General features: G+C 45.8%; 1 protein-coding gene across 9 annotated transcripts in view; it reads right to left on the bottom strand.

The window, feature by feature from the left end:
- Positions 1–13,399, bottom strand: part of SFMBT2 (Scm like with four mbt domains 2) — a 228,122-nt gene that overhangs the window by 120,218 nt on the left and 94,505 nt on the right. For 8 of the 9 annotated variants that reach the window (XM_053895623.1, XM_053895624.1, XM_053895625.1 and 5 more), the window contains one exon: positions 300–388. The exons of the other annotated variant lie outside the window; for it this stretch is intronic. In XM_053895623.1, the coding sequence (XP_053751598.1) occupies positions 300–388 (89 nt within the window). The remainder of the gene's footprint in view (positions 1–299; positions 389–13,399) is intronic. 9 annotated transcript variants of the gene reach the window in all.

Here is a 13,399-nt window from a genome sequence, read left to right as displayed (position 1 = left end):
CGGGACTTTATATTCACTAATATAGGATGGAGACTTAAATGTACAGGAGAGGGGAAAGATATCCTAACGTTATCATTGAAAGACGTGAGGCAAATTTTCCACTTATTGACTGGAACACAGGTGAAGTGTCTTGAGTGCCGTAAGATTAACCAAAGCAACTCATGAAACAAACAGGAAGTGAGGCCATTGGGGTGGAGACATCCGCACATACACATGCACCTGCCGAAGGATATATGCAAAGGCGCTCATGTAACTGTCATGCTTCAGACACAGAACAGCTGAATAGCAACAATACATACACCTTCCAGGAGGCTGGCGGGGGCCGTCCGGGAACCAGTCAAATCACGAATGAGGAATTCTGTCCAGTCTGTGTACTTCTCTTTGATTGCTGGCAAGACAAAAGAAGAAAAAAAAACAACAACAACACTTCAACACAGCAGGAGAGTGTCTGAGAAGTGTATCATCACAGCACTTCCCAGGACACGCGTGTGGTTTTCGATACTTTTCTTAATTTTAAGCACCAGGCTTCAGTTCTAAAATGAAGACAAGAAATCTGTCATCAGCGGGTGACTTCATGCCTCCGGTGGGCCTCGATTTTGCTGGGTATCCAGGGGGCTGAAGAATACGGGGCCCTGTTGTCTTAGCATCTATTCAGAAACTTCCGTGGGCAAAAAGAAGATACTGTCAAGCACAAAATTGGGGAGGTTCCAAGAAGAAAGGGATCCGTGAGGGGCAGAAGACTCAGGTGGAAAAACAGCCACAGGCTCTGAAGGACAGGAAAGGTTTTACAGGTGGAGAAGAGGAAGAAGGGATTTTTGGACTGAGAGAAGCAGCTGAGGGGAGGCACAGGGAGGGAGACGTGGAGGAGGAGGCAGCGTCCACTCCGGGGGTGGAACGGTGACACACGCCACGCGGCCGCCCAGAAAGCCAGCATGAACACTGAATAAACGGGAAGTCGCTGCATAAACTGAATCTGCAAACAGCATAAAGGCTCGGATGGAAACAGAAGAGGCTAATGGCAGAGAAACCCAAGCGGAAGCTAGTGCAGGTCTCTAAGTACCAAAGTGACGGCGCCCCAAGCAGCGGGGACCACACCCAGGACAAGGAAGGACTTGGCCGAGACATCTCTGAACAAAGGAATAGCAGACGCGGAAGTCAACAGTCAACAAGCGCTTAGAACCCAAGGCTTGAGGAACACGGCACTCCTGGCCTAGCTCCCAAATCGCAGATGTCCAAAGGCTTCGCCAGGTTATGTCCACACCCAGGAGAGGCCCCGGACCTTCCCCGGGGCATCACAGGATTCACAACGCCAGGAACAGAGGGCATCGAGCCTCAGATCCCCATCCGGCCACCCTGTGGATCCCATGGAGAGCCGGCCGGCCCCGGAGCCCGGCCGACCATACATTCGCTACTTAGCTTTCGTGAGTTGCTTGTGCTCTGCAAAGGCATGAGACAACCATTTCTTGCTCAAGGGGCGCATGGGTGGCTCAGTGGGTTGAGCGTCCGCCTTCGGCTCAGGTCATGATCTCCGCGGTCTGTGAGTTCGAGCCCCACGTCGGGCTCTGTGCTGACAGCTCGGAGCCTGGAGCCTGCTTCGGATTCCGTGTCTCCCTCTCTCTCTATCTGCCCCTCCCCAGCTCATGCTCTGTCTCTCAAAAATAAATAAACATTAAAAAAAAGTTTAACAGTTTCTTGCTCAAACTGAAAGGAACAGAGTCATAACAGAAGGCAACTAGGACGTAAAGGTATGGAGGGAAAAGGTTACGTCATGGCCTGAGGGGGACTCTGGACTCCGTGGCTGGCTCTGCCATCACTGGCTGTAACTTTGAGTAAGTTACCCAATGTATCTCATGGTCTTTCCTCGTCAGTATAACGGTGCTAACGACATTTCTGCTCAGGGGATGCTATAAGGAGTAATGGAGAAACATATGTCAATAAAACATAACCTTACCAGGCACGTACCAGGCAATTAATAAATCATAGCTATTGTTTCATTGTAAGTATATATGAAATTATTAAACACGCTCACCAAATATTTATTGCTTATCCCCACAAATTTCAGATCAAAACCATGAGCATGCTTTGCATGGCTACCATCAGGAGGGGAAAATGGCAGCACCTGCCACTTCAGTCTCTAACCTGCATCTCGGCCAGGATCCCCCACCTGCACCTGTTCATGATCGTGAGACCAAGAGAACAATCAAAGTGGAAGAATCCAGGCAAAATAAAATGGATCCAGACAAGGCTGAAAAGTCCAACTTTAAGCCATACAGTGTCCTAACCCTGGCCCTGATTAAACAAACAACTCACCCATTCATCAACTTTCGCCACTAGATTTTTATCTCTAATAAAACACCATCTTCCTTATTTTATACATACACACTCATAAGGAAATGCATCCATTTGGGGCAAAACCTGTACTGTGTTCTTCTCCATCATTGGAAAGTGCAGCAATCAGGGCGGGGCGCTTGGGTGGCTCAGTCAGTTAAGCATCCGACTTCAGCTCAGCTCACGATCTCACAGTTCGTGGGTTTGAGCCCCACGTTGGGCTCTGTGCTGACAGCTTAGAGCCTGGAGCCTGCTTCACATTCTGTGTCTCCCTCTCTTTCTCTCTCCACCCCTCCCCCGCTCACACGCTGTCTCTCTCTCCCTCAAAAATAAACGTTAAAAAAAAAAGTGCAACAATCATTTTTCAATGTTATACCCATTTCTAACTTAGCCCCTTGCTATATACAAAATGGGTTGTGTCCCCCCAAATTCATATTGAATCCCAACACCCAAGATGACTGCGTTAGAAGGTAGGAGGACCCTCAGGAGGTAACTGGGTTTAGAATAGGATTAGTGCCCTTATAAATGAGAACCCAGAGAGTTTCCTGGCCCCTCCCACCACGTGAAATCACTACAAAAGACACCAACTATGAACCAAGAAGTAGAATCTGTTGCCGGCTTATCTGGATCTTCCAGCATCCAGAACTGTGAGAAATACATTTCTGTTGTCTATAAGCCACCCACTGTGTGGTATTTTTGTTACAGCAGCCTGCATGGATGGAGACAGCCCTCCTACACGCTGGCAGTTACTGACAAGACCAACGAGCAGTGGCGTACGAGACAAACGGATTAAAAATTGTATTCACCTTATGCTTTACAAAGCCCTTTAACTTACTCTGTATCTTTCGATCATCATAACAAGGCTCTGAGGAGGATGTTCTTAAACTAACTTTTTCCCAAGTTCACAGAAAAAACAAACGTCAGAGTCAACCTCAAACTCAAGCACGCAGATGCCAATCTTACTAGGAATCTTTCCGTGAGACTCTGTGATGCTCAAAGCTTGTGCACAGGGATAGGTCAGTACTCTAAATTGCAGGCATGATAAGAGATAATATGCAAATGACTGTCTAAACAAAAGTTTCGAGATCAGGACAATATACAAACGCACGCGGTCAAGATGTATTTCGTATTTCCTTACAAAGGAAGGACAAGCAGCGTAGTTGAGTAAAAAATGGTCCTGTACTTGACAGAATTTATGTCCGTATCCACTACGAGAAGAAAGTGCAGTTTTTCATGTAAGGGTTGATTCTGACTTCCACACAATCAAAGTTAACATTTCAGTTAAAATGTTTTAAATATGCCATCACTCTATGAAGACATCATAAGAGGCTGAAATTTAAGGGGGCTGAGTCACCACAAGAGAACACTAGGGACGGCTCTGAAATTTACACCTTGTGAACCATCTACTCCAGAAGCCCTACGACTAGCCATTAATGTTTCTACACGAGGCTCCGAAGTAATCTTTTATGTGCCACGGAACATCCGGACAAATTACTCTCCGTGAAAAATGTATCTTAGCTGTAAAGATACGCCGACAATTTTTTATTAAAAAGCAGTAAGAAAACAGTTCTCAGGAATATCGTTACTTTTCGAAGAAAACCTGTTTCGGTCAACACTTAGTTCTCCAAATTCTAAATGCTCCAATGGAAAATCTATTCCAGAAAATACTGCCATATATAAAAACACTATGCATACCCGGCTACAATTCTCAGTCAATAGATTTATTTTAAGGAATCTTCAAGTCCGTTAAATTCTAGTACAATAAAGACGGCCCAGAAATTCGTTAGAATTCATTGCAATAGAAATTGATCTGTATTTTCCTATGTGTCCATGTAAGTTTCTAATTAGAAATTTTAAGACTGTAAAAGACTTGCATATTTTCATTTCCTACAGAACATCTCTCTGCGAAGACTCAAAATCAACTAGCATGGACGTAAGAACAATCTTTCTCAAACGGAATAACGAATTTCTGGCCCCGTGGTCATTACCTTTTCCTTCAGATGCCCTACACCTTAAAGTTCACAAAACCTACAACCTGCCCCACACCCAGTGACATCAAATGCGGACTCTACAGAGAGAAAGAAATGATTAATAAAGTAGGTGGATCAAAGTCTGTCCACAACACTGGAATCATTTCCCCACGTTTTTTAACTTACACAGAGACACTCCTAAAAGTTCATAAGAAGACGCTTTATTCATTAGAAGACTAAAATCAGGATCTTTTGACAACCTTCTCATGAACGTGTATTCAAGATTGTATTCAGTTTTAATATTATATAAACTTAGTATATGTAAAATATATATACGTATATGTATATACGTGTGCGTATATACACACACACATATATTACCCAACGTTGCTTTTTTAAAACTCCAAGTTACACCTCATGTTAACACCTCGCTTTGGGGAGGAACCCACATCTCACTGAAGGAAACAACCATGAACATGAGTTTCAGAAAAAGAAAACACATGCGCACACGCGCACGGACATCTTTTGTGAAGACATTTAGAGACCGCCCCAGATCCCAAAACGGCGAGTTCCAAATAGGGACATCTGGCCAGCTCAGTCGGTAGACCATATGACTCTTGATCTCTGGGTCGTGAGTTCAAGCCCCACATTGGGTGTAGAGACGTTAAAAAAAAAACAGGTTCCAAATAAAAGGCAGAAGATTACCATCATTTTTTTTCCCCAGGATTTGGGAAAACACCACACGTGTTGGATTCCCAGGCCCATCAAGCACATGTAAACAGAGAGAATTCAATGATCCATGACTCCTCGAGGAAGCTGCCTGTTGTGGACACTGGCTTGTGGGTACAAGCTGCCCATTCAGGCAGATGCTGCACACTGAGACCCAGGCGGAAGTCAGATGGACACGCCTCACCTTTTCGTCCGTGTCACCAGCTTCAACACACAGGTCCACGGAGAAGGCAGACCGGCTACTGTCCTACCTTTCCGCTCCCCGGAAAGATGAAAATAACTACCAAGGAGCAGCAGGGCCGCATTCACTCAAATATCCTCCTTTGTCTTAGGGTTTAAACACACACAGGCTTCTTTTGTTCTTTCTGGCAATTTTCTCAGTTCGCTTTTAACCAAAGCTTCTTTGGATTTCTTTCGTCGGCCATACTTATAATTTGCAATGGCTCTGTCCTGCTCTTTGACCGTTCCCTTCTTGCAGAGCTTTTCTTGGTTTTTGCCCTTTTCAAACCCTCTCGATACAGTAATGAGAGGATTTTCTCCTCCTGTATACCCTGCAACCTCTGATGCGGGGGTGTTCTGTTGTTTCCTTTTCTCCCTCCTTCTCTCCATCAGAGGTTCTCCTGGAGTGCCTGCTGGCCCCTGGTCACGCATCACCCTTACACCGTAGACCACACAAAACCCTGCAGGTGAGATTTTGTCCCGGAGCAGGGGCTTCTGACTCCGAGTGGGTGCTGCGTATCTCCCGTCGTTGAAGCAAACCCCCAAACTAGCCTCTCTGGTTCCCCCCAGACACTTCTGTCCGTTTCTCCAGAGATGAGCCTAGGGTGGAGACACGGATTCTGGTCCTCGGTTGTGCCACCAGGGTGGGGACGTAGAGCCTGGGAAGTGTTCTGACTGCAGACACCCCATTACACCTGGCGAGTCCCAGCCCCACCCAGCACTGCAGGGACTCCGGGGGCCCCCCGCCAAGGATGTCCAGGGTGGTGGCAGCCCCCACTGAGTTTTGGCCGTCACCAAGCCTTCATCACCTTTCGAGCTGCTAGGAACATTCTGAAATTTCTTTTCTGCACCGGTCTCTCTTCCAATCCTTTCTGTTGTGGGTTTATGCATTTTTTATTCCTTTACTATCATTTTAATGGGGTCTCTGGAGGAAGAAGAGAGAAATAAGGGTGTTCAATCCACAGAAACTCCAGGCTCACAACAGAACTGGGGCTTCACAATAAGATGTCAGGCGCCGCCTTGGACTTATCAGGAAACTGTTCTTTAATGTTGACTTCACTGAGGCAAGGAGGCAACAGCGGATCTTGAATTATGAATGGAAGCGCCTCTACTTACTATTAAGAGTAAAAGACTATAAAGTTCTTTCCCTTGGAGGTTTTTAAAGGGAAGAATCCACATTAATTTTGCATAAAGGGTTAAATTAAATTGTTCCCACAACCAGAAGAATAGATTAAAATGACTCCACAGGTCAACAGGATTGATCGGCTCCTACCGTGTTCAACGGACCACATTACATACACCTGGGCTTCGAACATGCGGATAAAAGTATTCCTGTCTTCAGAAATAAACACGACGTAGATGAAGACATAACTCGTGAAAAATATCGAAACGTTATCTTTACACACACACACACACACACACACACACACGCATTCTTTGGTACTCGCCATCTATGGGTAGGAGGAAAAGTTTCAATTCAACCTTCCAGGGCTCTTTCAGTTGTATAAATATAGTTGAACAATTACAAAATGGAATATCCTTATTTTGCTCTGAAGATCAGGATTTCACAAAGACATAATCTAAGAGCTGTTGGAAGAAACCAACAAGAGAGTCATGACTGTAGGTCGAAGTAGAAACCACGAGTGGTACCAGGCTCAGAATATTCTACATAATTAAAACATGGAACATTTAGGCCATGAAAATCATTAAAGCCTTGGTCAGTATTGGGGCGCCTGGATGACTCAGCCAGGTAAGCGTCTGACTTGGGCTCAGGTCATGACCTCACGATTCGTGGTTCGAGCCCCGCATCGGGCTCCATGCTGACAGCTTCGAGCCTGGAGCCTGCTTCGGGTTCTGTGTCTCCCTCTCTCTCTCTCTGTCCTTCCCCAGCTCGCACTCTCTCTCTCAAAAATAAACATTAAAAAAATATTAAAAAAAAAAAAAAAACCTTGGCCAGTATTTATGCAGACTCTTAACAAGAAAGGTCTTTGCTACTTAACATTCTACACGTTGCTCAGAATTTTCCTCAATATTGGGAATGAGAGCAGGAGAGCTCCTCTGTGTTGAAATTAGCTTATTACGGGGTCATATGTGACTTCATGGGAGCTACTCCACTGGGCGGCTGTAAGCATTTAATGAGAAAAAGCTTCCTTGCAGTTACGACTCTGGTGGCACAATATCAGCCCTGGGGAAAAGGGAAGTATTCTTTGATAATGCTGTCCATCATTCCCTCTTTAATGCATTAAAATGTTTATATAACATACTATGTTTTCCTCTAGAAAAACGTATATGAAACATCTCAAAATGGTGGGGTTTTTGTTTTGTTTTGTTTTGTTTTTTGAGCTAGACCGGGGGTGCAAATGGGGGAGGGGCAGAGGGAGAGAGGAGAGAGAAAGAGAGAGAGAGAGAGAGAGAGAGAGAGAGAGAGAGAGAGAGAGAGAATATCCCATGTGTGGGGCCCAATCCCACAACCCTGGGATCATGACCTGAGCCAAAATCAAGAGTCGATGCTCCACTGACTGAGCCACACAGGCGCCCCTCCAAATGATGTTTTAATTATACATGAACAGATTTCTGGCAATCCAAATTTAACTTTTAATAAACCTGCACATCAGATCATGGATATAAAATGACAACCATGGGGGGAAAAAAAAGACACATGGTTGCTATTTTATTAATTTCAAACATTATCGTTAGAATAAAATCTTTCTTCCAGAGCGTGATGATACTTTTTAGCCTTCTCATCCCTTAATTGCCTCTCCCCACGTTGGATATTAACGCTAATTCATGCTAACGATCGCATCTTCCAACACTGACAAAGTGGTACCGGAGAAGAGAATCAAAATCTGCCTTATGGAAAGTAATTCCTAATGTAAACCGTGACGGGAATCCGGTTCACTTTTAGCTTCTGCTCCTGCTTCCTCACATTATTATAAAACCGATCACCTGCTCCCTAGCGGTAACATGCAATCTCTCTAGTTACACTCTGCAGTCACAGCCTTAACACAATAGGATATGTCACGCGCGAAGACAGGCACTGGCTCAAGTTTGAGAACAAGACCAACAGTGAACAGGTTACACGATGCTTCCGTCATGAATGCGGACGCACAGCTACTTAATTTTTAGTGGACGCCACCGAGAGGGCGACCGATCCCGTGGTCTGCGTGTCGTCCACACCCAAACCAAACCTCTGCTCTCCGTGGCACGCACGAAGGCACATACACGCAAGAAGTCGAGCACGCGTGAGATAATCCTAACACCCAGAATTCCAGCCAGATCTCTTCCCGTCGACACTACAATCCGGCTTAAGCAACAGCTTTGCAACCTCACTTCCCTTGTAGTGACGTTACTCCTACGATTCACGCCGGTCACAGATCCCTGGAAAATGAATGCATTCTAATCAGCTCTTACGGTATTTTATTCCCCTGTTTCAATGAGGCGAGGACTTCAGGACGTCTCGATGTGCAGCAATGCATTGTTGAGGGGATGGGGGGAACTGCACAATACTCGAGGACAGGCCGTGCCATCCAGGGCAGGGGCAGCAGGGAGCGCCTCGAACGGGCGACACGCAGAGGGAAGGGACGCTTGTCCAAAGGGGCCACCGCCACCGTCATGTTTGTTCTCCTTACTTATCAACCACCCACTTCCAATCCTGTCACCCACGTCGTTCACCTACCCCACCGTCCCCATCCCTGCCTCCCTCTGACTCCCCGTCTGTGCCCCTCCGAAACCAAAGCAGGAAGACTCAGCTCTGCAGCATAAAGAAAACCACTGAGCTCAGCAGCCACCTACAAGTTCTCGAATGACCCATCCCACAAAAACCGCCCTTGAACTCTAACCAGTCAATACCCTAATTCCTCTGCTCCCCTCCAAAACCAAACCTCAGCAAAGACCTGACTCTTCATTCACCATTCCATCCATTCAATTTCCGCCCCCACGACGACCAAGCCGCCCATTGGACCGCACGGCTGACAACGTCCTCTGTTAAACAAAGTCCTCTCTGGGCTTCTAAGTCATCACTTGGATTTTGTTTTTCTTGCTTCCTTCTCCAGCCACGCCTTCTCAGTCCCCTTTCACTTCCAACGATTCAGGATTACTCAGAATCTGGTCCTGGGCTGGCTCACTTTTCTTCTCACTCGGTGGTCCTTCCGTGGACAATTTTTATCCACCCACGTGACTTCAATCACAGCCGTGCCCCAAACCGCCAAATTTATCTCCACAAACCACACCTCTTTTCTTCTTATTAGAGTTTATTTATTTTGAGAGAGAGAAAAAGCACGAGTAGGGAAGGGGCAGAGAGAGAGGGAGACGCAGAGTCCAAAGCAGGCTCCAGGCTCCGAGCTGTCAGCACAGAGACCAACATAGGGCTCGAACCCACGAACCGTGAGATCATGACCTGAACCGAAATCGAGTCGGACCCTTAACTGACTGAGCCACCCAGGCGCCCCCAGACCTCTTTTCTGAGCCTTAGAATCTCAGATTCCACTGCCTGCTTCACAGATTTCCATGGGTTTCTGGAAGGCATCTCATACCTGTCATCCATCAAATCAAGCTTTGATCTTTTAGAGAAATATATTGATTTGTAAGAGCTCTTTATTTATGTCAGATATTAATCCTTTGTTAGATACGGCAAAGCTTTTGACTTTGAATATTATGTTCAACATGAGCCTTTTAAAACAAGGCATGAGATCCTTTCATGCAGCCACTAAATCTTAGAGTAAATTTCAAACTCCCAGACCTGGCCCGATGTCCTGCCTGACTGGCTCTCTCTTCCCCTCGCTCTCCACACTGGTATCCTCTCAACTCTTCCCTTCCAGTGGCCTCATTACTGGCCTCAACCCCCTCCTCCGTTGGTGCAAAAACGCCTTCCCCCTCATGTGTCCCCAGCAAACTCCTGCCCTCAACCATAACTCCCTCATGGGTCCTCCCTAACTTCCAGGATCAGCTGTCCTGCCTCCTGGAGTCCCAGAGCCTTTCCATTCACAGCCTGAACACAATGTACAATGACACGTCTGTACTCATTTGCCTAATGACAGTCCCTATCTGCCTGCCCACTCCATCCGCGCTCCACACACCCAGTAACAAATGCATACAGCAGGTGTTTCATAAAGTCCGTCACGGGAAGTAAGGGCGGACAGATCCGATGGCTTCGGAAACCGTGTCTGTTTTCCTAATCTCGTGTCGAAATACAACTTGTCGGATTCCGACGAAGAACCACCGTTTCCATGGATATTACACAGACCTTTCAATAAAATATGACTTAACGCCACAGCACGCCACAAGCGTGCACAAATGAGCTGCCGTTTCCTTCATCTGCCTGGCTTGCAACGGCTCACCTGTGATATTAAGTAATCATTTTAGTTTTCAGTTGTGGCACATACAACCCAGAAAGCCAGAGATCCATCCTTTTAATTAAGCTGGCATCATAAACATCTGAGGAGGTAGGGCAGACATTCGGCATTTCTCTGCAGTTCTCCTTCTCAAGGAGCACACACTATAGCCCCATCAGGCAGCCCTGAACCTGCTCATTTCAGGCAAAGGCATCACCCAGAAGTCAAAAAAATACAAGGCAGCGCTTATCCAGGCCTCAACTGCTTCCCTGAAGTTCCCAACAACCTCCCAGCGCCACAGACAACCAAGATTTCCAAAGCAAAAGCCAGACAGATAAGAATCATTTATGACATTCTCAAGGTAGAACTCAAATTACTCCACACCGTATCTTTAAGAGCCTAGAAGGCAAAGACATTTCAGACGCAATCACCGTCCCCTGCTTAGAGACTTTTTATCCAATAAAACGTGGAATTTCTCCGATTCTAGCACATTCTCTCCAATTCTTCTCTAGCTGCCAATATCTCACTCTACAGGCATTTCTGCGATCGCTTCAAACGCGTTCCTGCTTTTAAAGAATATTCCTCCAAAGAGTCACTTTTTTTTTTTTTCTCTCCACTAAGAAAAAACTTCCTACACGTCTTTTATTAGTTCATGCTGCAGAGAAAGTGTCGGGACTGAATTGACATATCACAAAGGGCCAGGGCTCCAAGTTCAATGGAATAAGACACTTTTTTGTTAAAGACTTTTTTTCACAGGTATCTCTCTCCCACACATACTTGACTTATTTCTTTCTGCAAAGTTACTTTCTTTGCTGCAGCCAAATAGCTTCCGTTCAAAATTTTCCCAAAGCTTCCCTTAGGTGTAAGCTTTTAAAAGAAAGGAAAAAAAAACAAGCTTGCATAAAATTTACATTAACGTGCCCTCTGCATATATCTCATTACATGAGCCGGGGAATCTTTAGACGATTTGCACAATTGCTATCTGTAATGGTTTTATTTCACGTGTGAACGTGCCTGGGACACAAGTGCCCAGACACCTGGTCAAACATTAGCCTGGATTTTTCTGTGAGGATGATGTGGGATGAGATTTACACTGAAATCGATGGACTCTGAGTGAAACAGACTGCTCTCCCGCATGTGGGTGGGCTTCACCGAATCAGGTGAAGGTTCGAATAGCACAAAAGACTGACCTCTCCAGAGCACGAAAGAATCATGATGAACCGAAAGAATTGAATAAAGAGATAGTTCATGTTCATGGATAGGAAGACTGGATACTGTCAAGATGTCAGTTCTTCTGGAGTTCCTGGGTGGCTCAGTCAGTTGAGCGTCCAACTTCAGCTCAGGGCATGATCTTGCAGTTCGTGAGTTCGAGCCCCGCGTTGGGCTCTGTGCTGACAGCTGGGAGCCTGGAGCCTGCTTTGGATTCTGTGTGTGTGTGTCTCTTTCTCTGACCCTCCCCAACTTGTGTGCGTGTGCACATGTGCATCCTCTCTCTCCCTCTCTCTCTCGCTGTCTCTCTCTCTCAAAAATAAAGAGGTAAACATTAAAAAAAAAAAAAAGATGTGGGGAGCCTGGGTGGCTCAGTCGGTTGAGCATCCAACTTTGGCTCAGGTCCTGATCTCACGGCTCAGTTCGTGAGTTCGAGCCCCGTGTCGGGCTGTGTGCTGACAGCTCAGAGCCTGGAACCTGCTTCAGAGTTTGTGTCTCCCTCTCTCTCTGCCCCTCCCCTGCTCAGGCTCTGTCTCTCTCTCAAAAAGTAAACATTAAATTTTTTTTTTTTAAAAAGATGTCAGTTCTTTCAAGATTGGCTCTACAGATCCCATACGACCCATATGTTGGACTGCTAAGAACGTCTCTTAACCAAGACCCCAACAGTGAGGTCAGTTTCCTCATCCCAGACAGGCCCGTTACTACAGTTCCAATTTGACCAGTTACTATATCCCCTAAAGCAAAGATTCTTAACCTGTGCCCATACAATTGAAAACACAACTGTTCCTTTCAAAGGAATCAACGTGGCATCTTTCCCCAACCCAGCAGATAGGAGACCCTACAACTCTGATTACAAAACAGCTACAGAGAGTTCGCTGTGTACCAAACACTAAGCCAAACGCTTTCGCACACAGCGCCTCAGTGAGTGCTCCCCAAAAATCCAATGGACGAGCTATTCTAGTCCCCGTTCAACCAGTGAGACTCAAAGAGATGAGGCAGGCCTATGATCGGTTACAAATATACCAAAGAATGCATTTCCAACAGACAGACGTCTCTTAATTTACATGCTATGTATAAAACGTCAATCTCAGAATAACCCCTCCAAACATACGTATTGCGTAATCATGAGAATAAAACAGATGCGCAACACAAATTATTTCAGGAATCTAGGACATAAAGACAATTACTCGACAAAACTTTAGATTCTGGGTCAGATTCCTCAAAACTCCTTCTGTGGGTCCACTTTAAAAGATTCATAAGGCCGGGTGAGTCAATTTTAAATGATTTAAAACAGAAGTTCCTGGGGCACCTCGGTGGCTCAGTCGGCTAAGCATCTGACTTCAGCTCAGGTCGTGATCTCGCGGTCCGTGAGTTCGAGCCCCACATCGGGCTCTGTGCTGACAGCTCAGAGCCTGGAGCCTGCTTTGGATTCTGTGTTTCTGTCTCTCTCTAGGAGTTAGTATTTTTTCATTAGTATTTTTCAATAGTATTTTTCTGAATACTAATGAAACTCAAACTCTCCTCTACCGACAAGTCCTAGGAAAACACTGAGATACTCTGAATTATCCCAAAGCAGAACGTCTTGCAAAAGAGACCTTGGAAAACATGCATTTA

Source organism: Panthera pardus, unplaced genomic scaffold, assembly GCF_024362965.1.
Source record: "Panthera pardus isolate Hobbes unplaced genomic scaffold, ASM2436296v1 HiC_scaffold_6, whole genome shotgun sequence".
Lineage (NCBI taxonomy): Eukaryota > Metazoa > Chordata > Mammalia > Carnivora > Felidae > Panthera > Panthera pardus.
The sequence above is the reverse complement of the archived record's forward strand: the minus strand, read 5'-3'. Positions and strand labels throughout refer to the sequence as shown.